The sequence below is a fragment of the Schistosoma haematobium genome, chromosome 6 (genome assembly GCF_000699445.3).
Source record: "Schistosoma haematobium chromosome 6, whole genome shotgun sequence".
NCBI lineage: Eukaryota > Metazoa > Platyhelminthes > Trematoda > Strigeidida > Schistosomatidae > Schistosoma > Schistosoma haematobium.
The window spans coordinates 4,598,348-4,613,579 of record NC_067201.1 but is presented as its reverse complement, the minus strand read 5'-3'; the positions used below and the strand labels follow the sequence as shown (position 1 = coordinate 4,613,579).

Below are 15,232 nucleotides of genomic sequence, written 5' to 3'. Positions count from 1 at the left end.
CTATTAAAGAGAAAGAATGTATTTGTAAAATTTCACTGAATGAATTTGAAGTAAATCCAACATTTTGTCTAACAATCCGCTTCAAGCTTTTTCACTACTATAAAATCAAAACTAGTAAAAGTCAAAGATTTAATACACAATGAGGAACAACAGAACTGTGTTCATGAAATCAAATGCAGTGACTTTAATACCACGTATGTAGGTGAAACATCAAGGCAACTGAATTTGACGGTGAAGGAACACAAACTATGCTCAAAGCACATTCCTAAATCTTCAGTTGATGTAAGAAAACTCGAGAATAAATCAGCGGTAGCATTACACTCGATAGAATTGGGTCACACAATTGATTTGACTGGCATAAGAATCCTTCAAAAAGGCTTTAATTCTTACAAAGAGAGAGACTAACAGCCAAAGCCATACATAAATGGGCTAATCCAAATATTATTAATAGAAGTGATGGAATACAATTAGCTGTTCTATGGCAACTAATAATTAATAGCTAAACCTGAACTCCTTATTCCATTTTATCTATCTTGTATTACCTGAATAATAGATATTACATTCAACGGTTCAAATCAGTTACCTTATCTGAATATGTTAGCCAATTAACTGGAACATTGAAATAACACAAGCTTTCAATTACAAATACATTCTTCCTCTTTGAATTCATTCCTTTATCTTGTTTACTCATCTTCGTTTTATGCATGCTATGACATATTTGTATCACATGTCTCTTACACAATAATACAAATACCTACTTCAAAGATTGAATAACCTATTCAGTATACAATGAACCGGAGAACCATGTACCTATTTATATTCGATAATTTTAATGTTTAATTATATTTCCTTGAAAAAGCTTGGATCAGATTGTCAGGCGGTACGTTGGATTTACTTCAAATTTGTTCATTGACATTTCACAAATATATTCTTCCTTTTTATATAATATAAGTTTAAAAATTCTCTTTGTATCCCTATCAACAAATAACATCAAAAACAATTCATAAGATACTAGATCTCTTACACTTATGAATACATCACAACGTATTCAATAGAATTCTATCAATAATACGGATTAAACAAACCACAGAATGGATACCACTCAAAGGTGAAATCAGTTTACTTATAAAATGGATTCGCTTACCAATGGAAGACAATTTACATGACAAACAATATGACAAACAGAGCATTTCCTTTTCGCTCCAGATTTCTATACAAGAAAAATACGAAAAATATATATATAAAGAAAAGGGAATTAATTATACTGATAAATTACAGAAAGTAACTAAATAAATCATTATGTATCTATTGTTTCTCATATATAATAGGTCATTCACCCCACTGCACAAACAAGTGGCTATCAGGATTCAGTGGCTAAGTGGAGAATGCGATGGCGTTTGATGCAAACGGTGCTCAGTTAGAGTCCCGGAGTGAATACCAATTCTGAGATGCCAGGTACATCCAGCTGACGAGTCCCAAATATGAAGAAACACGCGCGTCCATGCATTCCACTGCTAACCACTATTCATCTTTGCTTATACACATTTAGTCTTAAAAATAAAATTTTTAACAAGCAACTGATAACTGAATGAATATTTATTCAAATGGAATGTCTTCTACTCGGACGTTTGTTACTGATTGACTATCTGTTATAATATCTCTAGATTACACCTACATTTGAACTTGAATAGTAAAGAAAACGTGCACATTAAGAATGAAATCTTTATCTTAATATGTTTAAAACAACAACATTAACTATAGGTTTATTGATAATCATTAAACTTTGGAAACTGAAAACATGTTAAGCTAAGTAACAGAGTAGGTAATGATCCAATCGGTGCATGACAATATAATCTGTTTACATTGTGTATACTGATTGATCAAAATGCTTTCAGCCACCTTTTGGCTTCTGAAGATCAATTTAAAGAATTCTTGTGGAGTACAAATAAACGTAAGTGATGAAGTGATGTTACAATATGTCGCAGATGAATGGATCATCGAATAAATACCCGATATAAAATATTGACAATATTCAACAATAATCAAAAGATTTACTAAAAGTAGAAGATAGGAATAATAAATTTGTCTAGCTTACTACATTGTCTAATGGCTCTTTTAAATAATCCCACTTTTTAAAACAACCAAATGATTGGACTAGCCATCGGATGAAATGATGTTTAAAGTACCATGTAGTGTAACCTATCAACGTTAAATGTCAATTATTTACCTGTTTTTAGAGCACGTTCAACCTTCATATAGTCTAAAGCATTAAACTGAATAGTTTCGAAGATGTTAGTAGACGAGGTTTACGTAGACTGTTGAATTCAATAGTTTACATATATATATATATATATATATAACTGACGTCAGTTAGACATTCATTAAAAATGAGGAAGCACTAGAGAGACGTTCTACCATAGTATCGGATGCCTCAGGAGCACACAGTGAGACCTAACTAAGCTACATATTTTTCAAACTGTTTTCTGTGGAATAATGTCACAGTTTATGCAGAAGAACTACATAACTTAAGGAATCAATAAGTAATTGTTTCCTTCTGTCTCTTCACTCTTGGTTAATGTTCAACCATGACACACACCTAAAGATTGATACAATCAGAAAACTGCTTTATATTCCGTTTTTGGTTAACCCTTAAAGTAAAGGTACAAACAAGTCATGAGTACGATAAAATCTCATTTATAATATTAAATACGCAGCACGCTATTTAAAAATGTCAGAAATGTAGGCAACTGGATCCACCTACAGGAATATACATTTTCAAAAAACTTTCATTGGAACCATAAACCAACCTACGTTTAATAAGTGTTGAAAAACTAGAAGCATTAGATGATTGTTTCATCCTAGTATGAGACTCTTCAACCATATTTCATAGTTGCCACATAATCTCAAATGACTGAGTAAAGGGATTATAAGTGGATGTCAGTACATTTCCAATGTCTAAAGACTTAAAAACGAGTATCTTATTGATTGTAAACTGTAAAAGAAAAATTTATTATAACTAGGCTTCCCTAATCTTCATTAATAAAACATAGATCTGTTGATATTAAAGAAAAAAAAAGAGTGACTTGATAAAACTCTGAGAATTGATTTCCTTTTACCCAATCATGAATTTTTAATAATTGCCTCAGTTACTATGTAAAATAAAACTCTTATACAAAGCATCATGAAAATATGTTATCTCATTAGTGAATGGTTTAAGTTTAACAATAGGACGAAATGGCAGTCCAGTGCTTCCAGGTTCTCGATGGTGGCCTAGCTTCAACTGACTAATGATCTTAACCAGTGAGATAATCATTTTGTCAATGATGTAATACGTTACTTGTTAGTAATCATACAGTTCATTGAATGAGTTTTTTCCTTTATGAATAAGAATTATTCTACATTAGATAAATTACATTTAAGGTAATAGGTTCTAGTCTAAACTTCGCCTGTAGCTCTTCTAGAGTTAATACCGGTTCCAAGCTTGGTTAAAGGAGGAGGGTTGGGCATGTGGTCGTTAACCCTACCCCATAGAAAAAATCTCTTTTAAAAAATCGCCAACCCGATTAAGTATGTTCAAGTCTAATTCACTTTATGATGCAGTCGATTGCAAGGGAATATGTAATGTCAATATACATTTATGTAACATAAAGAATAATTGCTATGGTGGTGTGTACTACTGATGTCGATTGATATAAGTAGTATGTATCATTAATTAAAAGTGAAATGCCTGCTGGCAGAAGGTTAAGAAGGTCGAAGAAAAGAGAATGAGAACAGAGAATGATTACTGTTGAAATCAAAGAACAATGAAGTCTGAGACGATTGGCTGACATTTTGCAAATGAAGTGTTTACTTTATAGTTCTCAGATTTTACTTAGATGTTCTATAATTTTGTATCCACATCCATTCGATTGTCCCCTCGTGTGTTCTCGTTCACTACACTATCATGGAGATATACGGATATATATATATATGGGACGCAATTAGATACGATTAAACAAACACATTTTTAAAAATAATAAATAAATTTTTGTTATATCTCAATGAGTAGAAAAATTGTATTCCTGACGTTTCGTGACTTCGTGTTAGCCACTTCTTCATTGTCAACAAATTTTCAATATTGACTTGAACTCATGAAAATACAGCAATAATGTTTTAAGTTTTATATTAAGAATCCGCCTTTGAAAAAGTATTAGTAATTAATAGCTCTCAATCAACTATATGTTATTTCAGTGAGACTTATACCGTACATCAAAATTGTTTTATTGATTACTGATAGTTTCCTGATAGATGCTATTGTCTAATCAAAAGTCGAACATAATAATAATGCCAGTTAATGAGTATCACCATAGCTGGTTGGAGGTAGTCGATAGGATACTCTGAACGTAGGTTTCGAGCCATTTGACACTCATTAAAATGTTGTGCCTGTAATCTTGAGGATACTACCTAGAGGATTCAATTCAATGTCACCTAACTTTACAGTCTAGGATGTTATCAGTAAAGTCTTTGGGCAACGACTCACCTTCTATCAGGATTGAGATATTTATGATTGACTGATCATTGAAGTATATAAAATTACTTAGACTAGTTACCATATTACAGATAGATCGATGAAGCTCGAAAAAAAACAATATAAATTTAGCTTCTATTAAATGGCTAGTTAACTATTACTAAATATGACTACAAATGAATTTCTATGCAAAATCAATTTCTGTAATAAAATGTCATATGTATTGTCAATAAATTCAGTTGGAATTTCAATTTATTTAATAATTCTGTATCATATGACGTAAGACATTACTTATTATAAAGGAATCATTGATAAAAAGTGAACAAACAATCTTGAAACCATTGCCATAAATTTTGAAAAAAAATTATGTTAAGTATGATAAAAGAAACTCTGCCTATAGCTCTTCTAGAGTTACTGCCGGTCCCAAGTCCGGTTAAAAGAGGAAGGTTGGGTATGGGGGTTAGATACTTATCTCGTAGAAAACAAACTCGTTAGAAAAAACAACGCTAATCAGAAAAAAATAATTCAAACCATTTAAATTCTGTCCTAAGAGTTAGAAGCTCTTCCTTTAGAAGAGTTATGACGCCTCATGATGAAAGCCGAGTTCCTGAGTAAGTCAAGAGGCTGATGCCCTTTCTAACAACCAGAGTAAAACTGTTTATAGGTGTATGGAACGTCCGGACAGTGTGTGAGACCAGAAACACCAGTGAAATAGCAACGGAAATAAGGAGGTAGTACTGGGAATCAGCGAAACCTATTGAACCGAAACTGGACAGCAAAGACTAGATACAAGAAAGTTGCTGTTATACTTCGGTCACGAAAAGGAAAATGCTCCACACACTTAAAGAGTTGCACTAATTCTATCCAATGATAAAAGATATTGAATAATCATATTATGATACAGTTAAAAGATGTACTGTCTTTTTTTCTTGTTTTATTACAAAAAACTATACTACTTATAATAAGAATAGTTTACAATTCAGTAAACACTAATTTTTACAATTCATGTTTTATTTTACAGATGATTTCATTTATTGTTTTGTAATATTTTACAATAGAAAAGAACCTAACTAAAGTTTTCTATTGAGATAAATTAAGTAAATCTGAAATCAATAAATTAGGTAGTTGGATTATTTATAAAAGATGTAACTTTAATCTAATCAAATACAAGTAGTTAATGTTGTCATATAACAAAGTACAATTATATTGAATGACATTCGATTGAGTTTTATGAATTGAATGAATGACTGAATAATTTAATGTATATCATATATGATATAATTAATTACGTCTGTTATCCCTTTGTGAAGTAACATAGGCTGTTCATCACTATTCCTCATCGAACTCTATCTTAGATAATCCTATCTATTAGTTTTCAGTTGTTATTCATCATTTTCATATTTGTTTCCGTTTCTTGTCACAATTTGTTCTTTGTTCTTCCTCTTTACCATTTCCTTTTTGGACTTCAAGTAATCAATCGCTTTTCTCGTGATGCAGTTTGATGATTTCCGTAATGTATGTCCTATCCACTTCCAACATCTTTTCCTAATTTCTGATTCAATTAGAATCTGGTTTGTTCTCTTCCACAGTATATTGCTGTTGATGGTATCCGACCAACGGACAGTGGATATCTTACGTAAACAATTGTTTAGAAATAGTTGTACAGATTTGATGATGTCTTTAGTAGTTCTCCAAGTTTCAGCTCCAAACAATAAAACTGTATTGACGTTCGTATGGTGACTTTGATATTGATTGACAATTGTTTTGAATTTCATATGTTCTTCAATTGTAAGAATTCTATCCTTTACGTCTCAATCAGATCCTCCACGTTCATCGATGATGCTACCCAGATATTTGAAACTTTCCACCTCTCCTAGAGTTTCTCCATCATTTATGATTGGATTGATGTTCTCCGTGATCTTACATAATGTATTATCGAAAAATGATACTCGAGTTTTTTCCTTTGCAGTACCACCAGAATGCCACGACAATATCAGTTTTTATTATTTTCCCATTTAATAAGTGATGAAGATTGAAAATAGACATATGTTTCTTTATGACTGAAGATCCGATTAGTATAGGTCTACAGTTTCCTGTTGATTAATTTCTATTACTTAAAATTCAACTAATGTTCACACATTATTAAATCACTCAGAATACCAAACAATTATGGATAAATTAAACAAATCATTTTTAGTAATTTAGTAGTTGAATTTATGAGTCAGTTAAAGCCAGAACACCATGGAAAATCATCCTAGTATGGGACTCCTCAGCGGTTCGCATCCACGATCGCGCCTTGCAAAATTTGAACCCAGGATCTATCGGTCTCGCGCTCGAACGCTTAACTTTTAGACCATTGAGCTGGCATTCAATGGTGTTAATGTTTAACCTCAGTCAATCCAACTAACCAACCAACCCATTCATTGTTATGGATGCTGAGGAAAAATATACCAATAATTATCGTGTTAAGTTTATGGTGGCCTTGGACCTTAAATGTACATTTCCTATTGGTCGATGTTTATATCACTTGTTAAATATTGTGTAAATGTTGTTTTCTATTTTATGGTACGATGTGGTTTGTTTGTTTGGTATATAAATAGAGTATGTCTGAAATACAATGATTCATAACTCAGAGGCTGTGACTTGTGTTCTTGACTCAACTGGCTAGGACAGACAGCGAAGTAGGGCCAATCGTGACATTAGGTCGTCCACTGCGTGTTTACGTGTCCACTGCCACTGTAATCGATCGATAAATACACTGCGCATCTATCCTGCAGTCTCACACGTTACAACATTCATACAAAACAGCAATGAAATCTTTAAAGTCAAATTAACCAACTTTAAAGAACAATAACATAACTAAAAGTATCCACCTGAAACAAGAATCTTCTTTATCATTTTCAAAACAAAAACACTACAAGATACATCGTAAATTATCAGATAGAATTCAAGTATCACTTAAAAGTTTAGACAAATACAATAAACTAGTTACTATTCAATGATTAATTAAGATTCATATTAATTGATATAACATTCCTATTGTCTATTTATATGTTTTTTTGATTTAACTAATTAAGATCATTTTATAACTGAAATATAAAAACAAACTCCACATTACATAAGGGTTATATAGTAACTGTGAGAGATAAATAAATAGAAAAAAAAGAAAGAAATGGACTTAAAATGTCAAAATCTAATACAAAATTACAGCATACGATGATGATGATGATGATGATGATGATGATGATGATGATGATGATGATGATGATGATGATGATGATGATGATGATGATGATGATGATGATGATGATGATGATGATGATGATGATGATGATGATGATGATGATGATGATGATGATGATGATGATGATGATGATGATGATGATGATGATGATGATGATGATGATGATGATGATGATGATGATGATGATGATGATGATGATGATGATGATGATGATGATGATGATGATGATGATGATGATGATGATGATGATGATGATGATGATGATGATGATGATGATGATGATGATGATGATGATGATGATGATGATGATGATGATGATGATGATGTGATGATGATGTGATGATGATGATGTGATGATGATGATGATGATGATGATGATGATGATGTGATGTGATGTGTGTGTGTGATGATGATGATGATTGATGATGATGATGTGATGTGTGATGATGATGATGATGATGATGATGATGATGATGATGATGATGATGATGTGATGATGTGATGATGATGTGATGTGTGATGATGATGATGATGATGATGTATGATGTATGTGTGTGTGATGATGATGATGATGTGATGTGTGATGAGTGTGATATGTGATGATGTTGTGTGTGTGATGATGATGATGTGATGTGTTGTGTATGATGATGATGATGATGATATAGATGATGATATGATATGATATGATATGATGATGATGATGATGTGATGATGATGATGATGATGATGATGATGATGATGATGATGATGATGATGTGATGATGATAATGATATGATGATGATGATGTGATGATGATGATGATGATGATGTGATGATGATGATGATATGTGATGATGTGTGTGATGTGTGTGTGATTGATGATGTGATGATGTGTGTGATGATGATGTGATGATATGTGATGTGTATGTGTGATGTGATATGATGATGATGATGATGATGATGATGTGATATGATGATATGTGATGATGTGATGTGATGATGTGATGTATGATGATGATATGATGATGATGATGATGATGATATGATGATGATGATGATGATGATGATGATGATGATGATGATGATGATGATGATGATGATGATGATGATGATGATGATGATGATGATGATGATGATGATGATGATGATGATGATGATGAGTGATGATGATGATGATGATGATGATGATGATGATGATGATGGTGTAAGATGAACTGAATTGGAAGTAGATATATATAGAGAGATATAGATAGATATACATAAATTTAAAAAAAGAATGAACGAACTAAGTGCCAATAAATGAATGATTACAAATAAATAAGATTTGATTATAAAATGTCTATAATAATAATTCGTATATTAAAATTATATTTGATTCATTGAAAAGATAACAGACAATTATAGCGAATGAAAGCTGGTTACAAAACTAGTTGTTGTTGTTATTGTTTTGGAAGGGGGTGGGTGCAGGGAGGTAGGTCTAAATAAATCCATGATAATATATCATCTTCATTGTATGAAAAGAAAGAAGAATTACTGAAGTGTACACATCAGATTGTCGGGTATTTTTTACTTATTTCTCACTTGTACAACTGTATACATTTATATCATCTATAAAAATACCATTTAAATTCTACTATGTACATGGTAACATGGAATAAATAAAGCTTAGTAACTAAATCAAATTATAATGAATCTGAAGCTTTGAAAAAGATTCTATAATGAATTAATACTTAGGTGGGAATAAGCAATTTATTTTTCAATTAAAAATTAAAAATTATACATTAAATACTTCATTTGTACATCAACCATCAATTGTCTCTTACAAACTTAATCTTATCTTTATCCCAGGTCTCATTACAATTACTCTTTGTTTAAATTCTTATTCTCTTTACTTCGATCTTCCCAATCTTTTACTGTCAAACATTTCATTTCCTATTAATGTTACATACTACTTATGTTGATAGATATAAGTAGCATAGATCATACTTTCAGTTTACATATTACATCATTTGTAAATGCTAAAATTATATACATATTTAAACTGTTTATTATGAAATAAATAATTGTGTTAATTTAATAATCTACATTAAGGTCATATGCTTAACTAAGATTAGTAAATGATGTAGACCGTGAAAAAACAACAATGGAACAACCTCCATATCTATCTCACATCTGTTGGCTGATTATTCTATTATTAAAATTAAGATAAGATTCTTATTATTGTTAAAATAATCTAACCAATTTTCTGATACTGTACATAATAATAGATTTTTCAAATAAAATTATAATATTGGGGTTAACATGACATGGCTAGAAATCGTTTACAGTGGAACAGGTGGATCCACTCTTTGTGTTCTCCCTAATTCTAATCTTCTGAATACTTCATGTCCCTTTCCTTTTTTTGCTTTTCAAATTTATTTCACTGCATTATACTCGTTGAATAACATCTTCAAACCCTAATGTTTCCGATTGCTGTTTATACTTTTATTACCTCTACCACTATGGGATTTGAGTCAACAAGTGAATCTCTGTGTTAATGTGGTATGGCATTTCGAATTGATGTACGTACGTACGAACGAAGTTCCACGTTGTTACTGACTGGCTGACTGACTGATAGCGACTAACCACTTAGAATCGAGAACTCAGCTTTGCGTGAAATTCAAATATCAAGTATAACAAGCGGTAGAAATACAATGTTACACTGTTTCTAAACGTTGGAAGTGAAAATCTTAGAAAAAAAATTATAGTATTTTTGTGGCCTGATATCTGACTTCAGTTAAATCGTATGAATGTTATTGAAATACATATGTCACCTATCTTCATATATAATTATTGACTTAACTTGCGTTAGTGAATAACGGAATTAAAATAAGTCAAATATGAGGATGGATTTCTAATATATATATTGTACAATCGTTGATCGGAACAGATAACCAGAGAGACGTAGAAAAGGAAGAGAAGAGAGCGAAACGAGACGGCACGTAGGAGAGGCGTGTGAGCTAACTCCAATTAACCAAGTGTTAATCAATATTTATAGTCACACAAAAAAGGTACACATATGTGATGAATAGGATAAGAAGCGTATGCAAACATACGCCCATAAAAAACAGTCAGAGTTGATAAATAAGTAATTGACAAGGTAAGAATGTAACTCAAGAAGAATGGATAATTTGGCCTGGCCAGAAGCTAGAATAAGTTATGTAGTCTGAACATAATAGCTGACACTCCAATATAGTACGAAAAAAAGCATTATGTGCTTAATCCAATCCCTGTGGATTGTATACAGCAAGCAAATTAACACTCTCTCAAAATCTGAAACCCTAACCCCCCCATTGATATCATGAACTTATCTAAGTCAGATTACCATTCGAAACATGGAAACATTATACAGCCTTTTCGTCCTAATATGGGACTCCTCAGCAGTGCATATCTATGACCTCACACGCGAGAGTCGAACCTAGGACCTTCAGTTTTATGTGTCACCACTCAAGCTCTAGACCATTGAGGCGAGATTTAATGGCTAACTAGAGTTTTTAAAATATTAAAATACTTGAGCTGAAATAAATACGAGGACATTAAAAGACCACAGTAAAATATAAATTCCAAGTTTGTTTAATAAATATTTTCCTTTCTGCAATCAATTATATAGTCACTCTGTATTACTGCGCAACAGTAAAAACGTAAGTTTATAATTGCTTTAAATTAAGTAGCTTTTAACATTTTTTTACAAATTTAAAAGTTGTTTCATTAATTATATTTCGTAACTACGGTAATTAAACTAATATTTATTAATAGTTAATCAACATTTTAATGCGGCTTTTTCAATAAGACTTTCATGTAATAAGTTATTTTATTATAAACCTAAAACAAAATGTAATAAAAATATAATTTACACCGTAGATTGACTACAGATGAAGACTCGAATGTGCATACTTATGAACCCTCCCTCCTTTATCTGAAGGTTAAACATAAAATCTCTATGCCTCATTTAATGTGTATTACCCTTAGATTACTTAAGAATTTCATAGTAATACAAAGTATCTATTCATCACTCCACAATATTCAATGATTGTCTAGCTAAAATCATACCGTAAAGTGAATTGAACAATCCTCTTAAATCTTTTAAAATAATACAATCACATAACGTAAAGAATTTCGATTTAATATATGACTGTAGTATTATTCGGAGAAAATTACTCATACCGTAACATGTACTATTCCAGTTGAACCAGAGAAACAGTTATAATTCTTAAACTGCTACATTTCATCTGTATGACCCTTTACTGATAATTACCATGTGCTCAGTAGTGACTAACTTCGCCAGGAAATTCTCGGAGTTCTAGTAAGAAGCCGTGACCAGTGGAGGCAATCCGTGTTGGATAGAGACACTTATCTACCTCAGTACAATGGAAGATGGTCGCGCAATTTCGTGGATTGGTTAAGGTTAGACATTAAGACTGTAAGATGCCGGCCGGCCCGCTCAGTGGTCCAGTAGGTTAAGCGTTCGCGCGCGAGACTGAAGGCCCTGGGTTCGAATCCCGCGAAGCGGGATCGTAAATGCGCACTCCTAAGGAGTCCCCCAAAAGGACGACACGGTCGTTCAGTACTTCCAGGTTGGTGTAACATTAATCGGTTTAAGATCTCAATCAATCATCTATCAGTAGTTTGATGAGTAAATTGGACATCGTTTCACAGTTAATTCATCAACATTTAAATGTATACAATGACTTATAATTATGAAATTAAAAGAAAACAATGAGACTATCATTGAACTTACAGTACATTCTGATTCATCAACATAACACGTTTCCGTAGAAGTTGTATCATTCCATAAATGTTCACCAATTAATGCAGCATTCTGAAAAGTAACAATTTCATCGAAGTAAAAGTTCTAAGATTTGTAAAACTGTATGTATAATCAACTTCAAAATTCACCAAATAAACACAACTTTAATGTATAATTTAATATTGATGATTCTTCTACATGAAACTTGTCAGTGGCAAACTTTTCTTTACAAAATGTGTGGTTAATCTTGAAATATACTTATTTCGGCTTGATAGTCTGTTAATTGCTTCAAGGAAAGGGATAGATAAGCCAAGCAAATATACGATCTTCAGTCCATCTAATACATTATTAAGTACCTAACATACAATGAGTCACGTTTACTGTTTAAATGCCACTAAATTGAATATGATTTTGTTATAGAATTTATTAGAATCATATTGAACAATTTCGCACATACATACACTATTTTTAAGCATATATGGATAGTGGCTAGCACTGGAATGCATGGACGTGCGTTTCGTCATATTTGGGACTCGTCAGTTGGACATACCTGCACCTCAGAGTTGATATTCACTCTGGGACCTGGACCCAGTACCGTTCGCTTCAAACGCCATCGCGTTCTCCACTTACCTACTGAGTCTTGATAGCCACCTGGTTGTGCAATGAGGTTAAGTTTAAATTCACTTGGCGTTGTTTTACTTCTATCTTCCCATTGTTATTTAATACTGTAATTGATCAATCTCTTATTGGCACATGTGCATCCTGTGCGTACTGCCTCGATATTGCCTTAAGTCACAAACTTTCTAAGCAAAGATGGATAGTGGATAACGCGACGGCGTTTGGAGAGAATGGTAGTGAATTCGAGTTCCACAGTTTACATTAACTCTGGGATGCAGGTACATCCAGCTGACGAGTCCCAAACAGGATGAAACGCACGTCATAGACTCCACTGCTAGCCATCGCCATCCATCTTTGTTTATAATGCCTGCGAATTAAGATAATATCGAGGCAATACCCATAGTATGCACATATGCCAATAAGAGACTGATCAATTGCAGTTCTAAACATCAATGCGAAAATTCAAGTAAAACAACACCAAGTGAATCTTCACATACACTGTGACTTGATTTAATAACAATGATGCAATTATTTGATCCACTTTTATAACCAAGTTATCTAACTGACTTTAGGTACTCAAAAAATTTTAATGAATTAACCGATTGTAAACATAATAACCCAGATCAACAATCTTAGCCTCTTTTTGCATATTTGTGTTATTTATAGTTTGAAAATGATTGTTAATTCAAAAGTAATTCAGTACATTCAAAAGAATAATACTATTCCAAAAAGAAAATTAAAAATATATGATTTTGCAATCTGTGTTTCTGATATTGTAATATATGTGTGTTTTGATGAAAACAACAACTGATTGTACATCAAAGAACTATGTGAAATGAATGGAAGCTTTACTCTTTATTAGGAAACCTAGTTTTTGACATGCGGTGAATACATAGATTCATACATGAATTCATCTCCTAAACACTTACATTTATTGTTGATCATTCAAGAAAATAAAGGTCATGTTTAATTTGTACCTAGTACTTACTTAACAACATAAAACATATGTCAAACTAGTTTGATAGTAGTTTCAAAACTCTCTAAAATATATATGATAATTTCATTTTTTTTAAGAATTCAAAAAGAATATATCTAGGAGAAAGAAGAATATGAGGTCATTGTTGTTAGATTATCATGAAAAAATAGCATTCGGTTAACTTAAATAACCATCTAATTTATTGATATTGTGATATTTGACATAATGTTAAACTACCATAATAAAAAAGCAAACAATATATTCATTCTCAGAAAGGGTTTGTAGAGATTTTTAGAAATTTCACAGATTGAAATCATGAGTCAATTGAAGCTAGACCACCACGGAAAACCTAGGAGCGTTGGACAGCCGTCTCGACCTATTATGGGACTCCTCAGCAGTGCGCATCCACGATCCCGCACCCCGCGAGATTGGAACCCAGGACCTACCAGCCTCGCACCAAGCGCCTAACCAACTAGACCACTGTGACGGCATCCAGTGGTGTTAATGTCTAACTTCAACTTCGTGAATGCGCACTGCTGAGGAGTCCCATACTAGGACGAAACGGCCGTCCAATGCTTCCAGGTATTCCATGGTGGTCTAGCTTCAATTGACTCATGATTTCAATCTGTGAAATATATTCATTCAACAAAACCTTAGTAAAAATATACTAACCTATATAGAAATAAACTATTTAAGTAGTTTTATGAATATTGTTATTATAGGTGACATTGAAGAAATATCTACTTATTAGAAAGGATAATTTTGTTATTCTAAACATGATATGACTTGACATCATATTTCCTAATGAATATTCCATGAAATGATGACTACAGATTAGTACTATGTATCCTTTACACCATAGTAATATAATGATATTATGATGGATATTTTTACTTTTAAAAATAAAGTACTGACATCAAAATAGGAAGAGATATAGGGTAAACAATTATTGTCTGACTAGTTAGGACAATGTTTAAACAATGATGAAAGTCATTACATTTTTATGTCTATCACTGTTTATATTGTATCTAGATGTGTAAGAGATTTCAGGAATATATCAACCTAACCGTACTTTATAAAGATTTGTATATTTTTAAAAGTATTTTGAAAATAATTGATAA

General features: G+C 32.1%; 1 protein-coding gene across 2 annotated transcripts in view; it reads right to left on the bottom strand.

Moving 5' to 3' along the window:
- The window catches only part of MS3_00008358 (uncharacterized protein), a gene marked incomplete at its 5' end in the record, with an annotated part of 190,353 nt that overhangs the window by 102,530 nt on the left and 72,591 nt on the right, over positions 1–15,232 (bottom strand). For both annotated transcript variants that reach the window (XM_051216721.1, XM_051216720.1), the window contains 2 exons: positions 1,145–1,210; positions 12,509–12,589. In XM_051216721.1, the coding sequence (XP_051065316.1) occupies positions 1,145–1,210; positions 12,509–12,589 (147 nt within the window). The remainder of the gene's footprint in view (positions 1–1,144; positions 1,211–12,508; positions 12,590–15,232) is intronic.